The following is a 7237-nucleotide window of genomic DNA, read 5'->3' as shown; positions in this document are numbered from 1 at the left end:
ATACAGGGGTACGGGTAATATACAGGGGTACAGGTAATATACAGGGGTACAGGTAATATACAGGGGTACAGGTAATATACAGGGGTACGGGTACTCCTAGAATGAGATCCTAATAGGTTGGACTTGATGGACTAATGTCTTTATTCAACCTCAAATACTATGATACCCGCTACAGCTGGGGCCACAAAAACAAACTGAACACCTCGGCCGCCTAAAATCACAAACAAGAACTGAAAGACTACCAAAGCTATATAAAAGGTACTGTCCACATATACAGCAGAGCTTCAATCAGTGGTGTTTGTAAACTTATTTTGAATGATTCAATTATTCAGTAATAAGTTTAAATAATGGAGGCATTAAAAAGGAGAACTATGGGGTTAAGGTTTTTCCCCATAGTTCTCCTCAGGGTCACGGGAGGACACAAACTAGCGTCCTCCCGTCACCCTAAGCTCAGTATATAGGGAGCTGTAGCTCCCTATATACTCAGACGCCGCAGCTGAAGCGGATCCCGACAATTATGTTTGGATCCGCCCAGCTGCCTGACTGACAGCTGGCTCTGCCTATCAAGAGGCCAGCTGTACCCGCCCCCTCCCCGTCCGTTCCGCCAGTCAGCGCTGGCGGATCGGAGCAGGGGGAATTCAGCCCCTCCCCTGTCACGGCAGTGAGCGGATCGAGAGGTGAGCGAACGCTGGTATGTGTTCGCTCACCTGCCGATCTACTGAGCCGACCTGTGACAGTCTCATTGTCACAGGTCGGCTAGAACTATGAGGTGAGTGAAAAGCACCCACCTCATAGTTCTCCTTTAAAATGGTTTAATGTTCCCTAGTGTGCAAATATCAAGACTTGTAGCTGACAGAGATCTTTTCATTTACTCTCGGTGGCTGAATGGAGACTACAACCTGGTAACAGAAGGCAGCCCAAGGTGCCAGTCATAACATTACCCCTCGGGTTGGCAGGAGATCAATTCTGGGAAGGCGAAGGATGGCAAATATTTGCTGCTTGTGTTTCTCAGAAGTATGTACTGCATGTCTTTGGAAATATCTAAACCTTGTCATGTGTAGCTCTTTCCTACAATGTTAGTCAAACACTAGTGCTGCCAATACACCACAGACAATCTGCTTACGAAAAACCTCCACCTTCCCCCGGTGCTCACAGACCTGTATGTGTTCTCATGTGCCTTCGCAGTTTGAAAGCGTCCGTCGTCGCAAAAGAGCACTCGCCACACATAAACGGCCGCTCCCCGGTGTGAGACCGGATGTGAATCTTCATCCTATTGGCCTAAAGGCAAGATAACTGCAAGTCATACATGGAGTCGTATGTTCCACAGTTAGTAAATACACATTTTATAAAAAAAAAAGGAAAAAAAAACAGTAATATTTACAAGTTCCTGAAACTCATATATTCACACCAGTCAAACATTTACATATAAACTCAACAGTAATAGAAGATGATTAAAGTGACATTAAACCCTCAGATTTTTTAACATAAACCAATACTGTAATGTGTGCCTTACTGTAACCCCTGGTAGTTTCCCTTCTCTTCCTTTTAAATCTGTTTCTCTTCTCATGCTGGGGGAGAACTTCCCTTTTCAGCTGAGTGCCTCTTCCTGTAGTGCTGGCTCAGGTTGTGAACCTACACACAGACACCGTGTATCCATTCCAGAGACAAGGCAGTCTGCTGCAAAACAGAAGTTCTGCAGAGCATGAGAGGAGATACGGATTTAAAAAGGAAGAGCAGCAAAGCGAAGGGAAACAAACATGGATTACAGTAAGGCGCACATTACAGTATTGTGTTATGTAAAAAAATCTGAGGGTTTAATGTCACTTTAAAAGGAGAACTATGGGGTCAGGGCTTTTCCCCATAGTTCTCCTTAGGGTAACGGGAGGACACAAACTAGCGTCCTCCCGTCACCCTAAGCTCAGTATATAGGGAGCTACAGCTCGCGGTATACTGAGACGCCGGAGCGGATCCCGACATCGATGTCGAGATCCGCCCAGCTGCGTGAGTGACAGCTGGCTCTGCCTATCTAGAGGCAGAGCCAGCTGTACCCGCCCCCTCCCCCGTCCGATCCGCCAGTCAGCGCTGGAGGATCGGAGTGGGGAGGGGGGAATCCAGCCCCTCCCCTGTCACGGCAGAGAGCCGTGACAGGATCGAGAGGTGAGGGAACGCCGGTATGTGTTCGCTCACCTCCCGATCTACTGAGCCGACCTGTGACAATCTCATTGTCACAGGTCGGCTAAAACTATGAGGTGAGTGAAAAGCACGCCCCTCATAGTTCTCTTTTAAGGACCTCCCCCCTTATATAACTTCTCTTTACTGTAATGAGACCGAGTGAATCTTATTGATGACTGGTGGGGGCATATTCGAACAACAGCGGGGGAGGGGTGGGGGATGCACAGATTAGATAAAGCTCTAGCAGGGGCATCCTTGCACTGCAGGTTCTCAGGTACAGCTTTCTTTACAGATGATGAATATTTATATTGCATTCTACATACAGGCGACATTGAAGCAGCACATGTCATACCTCCACACTTGAATAATCACAGTAGCAGCACTTGAAGGGTTTCTCGAGTGTATGTGCAGATCTGGTATGGCGCAGGAGGTCTGACGCTGTTCTGTAAGTCATGTCACAGTCTTTACACTTGTGTGGCCGGATGCCTGCAATGCACACAACACTATATTACCATCAGTACAAAATTGTACCCATTGTCCATCCTCAGGGAGGCCCAGCAGGCCACAGTGAAGGCAGCGCACATAGCTATCACATACTAGGTTTCACTTTCCAGGTTCCTCTGAAAAACATTGGGTGAATATGACCAGCTAACATATGCAAAAAGACACTTTGTTCTGGTAATTCAAGGGCAATGCGTGCTATATATCAAAACCGCCTTAAAAAAAATAGCAAACAGATCAGGAGGATCTGGTTTTCCCTTTCTTACCCATGTGAGCACTGACATGGAGCCGAAGTTCTCTGGCGTTGGGAAAAGCTTTCTTGCAAACACTGCAAATGTGTTCATTGGAATGTCTGCGCAGGTGACGCCTCATAGTGGATAGCATTAGGGAGCTGAACTGGCACTGACCGCACCGGTACAGAGTCTTCAGTTCTGGAAAGAGAAATAGGCTGTCAATTAAAATAAAAGGACAGTAATAAAATATTCTTCTTCCCTGCGTCTAAAATTGGAAAATGGTCTTCATGCAAAAAAATTTGGCCTAGAATGACTCTAAATGGCTGTAGGTGAGAAATAAGATTTACAAAATAAGCCATTGCTGGATATGAATGATGACCTGTTGCTTGGAGTCTGTAATGACACCTACACTAATATTAACCACTTGTTACTCTCAAACAGTCTAGGAACCGACAGATGTCAACTCATACTGTGGCTTATTTAAAAGGAGAACTATGGGGTTAAGGCTTTCCCCCATAGTTCTCCTTAGGGTAACAGGAGGACACAAACTAGCGTCCTCCCGTCACCCTAGGCTCAGTATACCGCGAGCTGTAGCTCACTATATACTGGGACGCCGCAGCTGAAGCGGATCCCGACAATTGTGCCGGGATCTGCCCAGCTGCGTGAGTGACAGCTGGCTCTGCCTATCTAGAGGCAGAGCCAGCTGTACCCGCCCCCTCCCCCATCCGTTGCGCCAGTCAGCGCTGGCGGATCGGAGCGGGGGGAATCCAGCCCCTCCCCTGTGACGGCAGAGAGCCATGACAGGATCGAGAGGTGAGCGAACGCCGGTATGTGTTCGCTCACCTCCCTATCTACTGAGCCGACCTGTGACAGTCTCATTGTCACAGGTCGGCTAGAACTATGAGGTGAGTGAAAAGCACCCCCCTCATAGTTCTCCTTTAAAGCTAACCTGCCACATCAACTAAATTTAAAAAAACAACCCTCCTAAAATCCATATAGCCTCCACAGTTGCTTATAGGTACCAGTATGATTAAGTCTGGTGAAGCACAGAACTGTATGTGAACTATAACTTAGTGTTTGGGGGCCGACTGGCAAATTACTAAAGCCCTGTGTTGTAACATGAAGCTAGGGGGTGCCATAAGGCCTGGTTCACACCTAGGCGTATTGCATATGCGCGTCTGTCGCGCGTTTTTTTTACCGCGATTCGCGGTAAAAAAAATCACGCGACAAACGCGCGTTTCCGAGGGCTACTTGGCAATATCCCAATGGAAACGCGCAACAAAAACGGCCCAAAGTAGTACCTGTACCTTTTCAGGCGTGGACCGTTCTGTAGCTCGTTAGGGACGGGCTGAAATACGCCAAGGTGTGAACCAGACCCATTGAAAACAATGGGATTTTCATGTTTGAGCGTTTTGTAGAGCGTTCGTCGAGCGTAGAACGCGCTACAAAACGTTCAGGTGTGAACGAGGGCAACTGCTGACAATACTGGCTATTGACGAGAATTGCTGATGATAATGCAGGGGCGGCAGCAATAGCAGAAGTGGTGTGGCGGAGGTAAGGATAAGTACCGGTACCGAAGAGTGACTAGAGCAAGGTAGGTTGTCATTTTGTTAAAGCAACAAGTGCTATAAGGCACCCCAGGTGACCCCAAACCTGCATCAACTACAATACACAAATGGTCACAACACAATACGGTCGCCTTTCTATAACTCACTAAAGAGCCGCAATGCCTTGTACGATGCAATGTGGTCGCACCTCTACACCTAATTTATGAGTCATTGATTCCATGTTACACACTGTATGGGGGCATATAGTGGAGAGGCATTACATTATATAAACTCATCTCAGTTTTGTGGTCACACCAGGACACAGTCATACCTTTCTTCTCCACGCCTGCAGCCGGTTGCGGGGTCGGCTCCTCTTGCTCAGAAGTTTCCTCTGGCGCAGCAGCACATATCTGTGAATTGTCATGGCCATCCTCCAACTCCTACCAGAAACAAAATTGACCTTAATGACATCAAGAACAAGGTAGAGGCCTCTTGTTACCTGTAGCCTTGAAAGACTCCATCTCCACACTGTGTGCATGAGCTGTCCTACGGATATCAATGTAACTTACAGACCGGCAACACAGCTTTTATACTACGGTATGAGGCAACGCAGTGATCAGTGAGGGGCTTCTGCTCAGAAGTGACAACAGAAAACGCACTGTTTTGAAGCAGGTGACTCCAGGACGATGTAGAGCATGCACCTGCTATAGCCTCACAAACCCTCCTGGCAGTGCTGAGTGCCGGGCCATTCTGGTATACAAAGTTCGGACACTGGGAAGGCCGGAGGATTCTACTAACCCCCACCACCCACATTCCCACTGGCCCATCTCTATGATGAGCATGCTTACTGGCCAAAAGGAATCTGCAGGTGGTAGGTAGGGGTGGGCAAGCTTCAGCACAATCAGAAAGTGCCAATGCTTTGCCTGTCATAAAAGCCTGAGATTCAGCAGTGACAGGAACGTTTGAGAGGTTGGTGCAAGCACCTAGAGGGGCACACACCTGCAGATGTTTTCACTTACTTTCCACCAGTGGCAGGTTCTCTTTGAAGCAGAGCTGTAGCATGGAGAGCAGAGGAAGCTCATGTCATAATATGCAAACATGTACAGACATGCATAGAGTCACACTGTCCCAGCAACCGGCTCCATTCCCTGCACCTTACACATTATGGGAGTACAATGAACGGTACAAGCAATGCAGGCAGTGTACACCATTAAAATAGCTAGAAGAAATGGGAACAAGTTTCTTGTCAAAGAGACACACAGAGTCCCCTCTGCCAAAACCCCCAAACAACCAGATCTTACTTGCCGACTTCCCTTACCTACATTGTTCTAACATGCCAGAGGCTGTTCACCTTGCAGACCTGCTGCGGAACAGGTACGGCCCGGAATGAGATTTACACCCTTCTCCCCCGGATTCTCAAGGAGCAGAAAGAGCTCACCGGACGTTGTCAGAACCACAACGCTTTCCAAGGTTTGGGCCCCTTTCTCACGGTGAACCCATTCCTGGCCGCCCTGCCCTTCACAAAGAAAAACCCGACCCCCTTTCGATCGGCTGAGGCCGACGTAGGCCATTGCCCGTCCCTTCTGAATAACGCTCGACTATCTCTAAGGACAGACTGACTCTTGTTCAACTGCTGTTCACATGGAAGTCTTCTCCACTTCGGCCTTCAAAGTTCTCTTTTGAATATTTACTACCACAAAGATCTGCACGCAACCACCGGGGCGGCCCTCCTACGCGTCAAGCCCTAGCTCCCAGGAATACTCAGCCCTGGCCCGGTATGAGCCCCACGCAATTTTCTTTCTGGTATATTAACCACTTCAAGACCAGGTGTTTAGACCCCCTTCCTGGCCAGGCCATTTTTCAGTATTCAGCGCTGCGGTACTTTGACTGACGTTTATTCCGTCATGCAACGCTGTACTGAAATGAATTTTATACCATTTTTTGGGGACAGATAGAGCTTTCTTTTGGTGGTATTTAATCACCACTGGGGGTTTTATTTTTTACTATAATTAGGAAAAATGACAGAACATTTTGAAAAAAAAAAGTTTTTTTTAACATTATGTCAGGGAACATTTATTATTACCCAGTTTTTTGGTAAAATATAAAAGATAGGGTCACGTCGGTAAATAGACACCAAACATGTCGAGCTTTAAAATTGCGCGCACCCGCGAAATCGCAGAAAACTACCGTACCCAAAATTGGCCATAGGTGACACTTTAAAAGCTTTAACCGCTCATCAGTTTAGTGTTATCGGTGATTGATGGCCCTACAATTATTGCTCTCACTCCGACGTTCACGGCGATATGTAACATGTGCGGTGTAATGGGCGCAATCGTCTTTTTTGCACGTATGCGCCCTCGACGCATGTTTGCATGCGTGTATGTATGGGTGGGGACTTAAAAAATTTTTTTTTGTTTTTTTTATGTGTAACTTTAAATTGGGGGGGGGACTTACATTTTTTTTTCCTTTTTTTTTTTCACTAAACTTTATTGCAATCACATACGGGAGCTAATTAAACTCCCCTATGTGTTAGCAAAATATGTGACAGGTCCTCTTTATGGAGACATCAGGGGTCTCCAAGACCCCTAATGTCACCTAGGACCCCCCAAAAGAAGCTGATGAAGCAGAGATCTGCTCCATTAGCTTCTTTCCAGCTTCTGAAGCTGGAGAGTGACACAAGAATGCGGAAGTGACGTATTATACACCACTTCCGCATTGTTGCAGAGGAGAGGAGACTGGAGGGAGCTCGTGTAACGATCTCCCTCTGATCCCCAGTGACACAGC

At 47.3% G+C, this 7237-nt stretch overlaps 1 protein-coding gene across 1 annotated transcript in view; it reads right to left on the bottom strand.

Moving 5' to 3' along the window:
• Positions 1-7237, bottom strand: part of LOC108800139 (transcriptional repressor CTCFL-like) — an 11423-nt gene that overhangs the window by 3352 nt on the left and 834 nt on the right. The window contains exons 2-5 of the mRNA XM_018572085.1: positions 4785-4893; positions 2940-3104; positions 2525-2658; positions 1158-1278 (exon numbers count right to left, since the gene is read on the bottom strand). Coding sequence (XP_018427587.1) covers positions 1158-1278; positions 2525-2658; positions 2940-3104; positions 4785-4893 — 529 coding nt within the window. The remainder of the gene's footprint in view (positions 1-1157; positions 1279-2524; positions 2659-2939; positions 3105-4784; positions 4894-7237) is intronic.

Source organism: Nanorana parkeri, unplaced genomic scaffold, assembly GCF_000935625.1.
Source record: "Nanorana parkeri isolate BGI_ZX_2015 unplaced genomic scaffold, ASM93562v1 scaffold1934, whole genome shotgun sequence".
In the NCBI taxonomy this organism is placed as follows: Eukaryota; Metazoa; Chordata; class Amphibia; order Anura; family Dicroglossidae; genus Nanorana; species Nanorana parkeri.
Note: the sequence above shows the minus strand (reverse complement) of the source record. Positions and strands in the feature narration are given on the sequence as shown.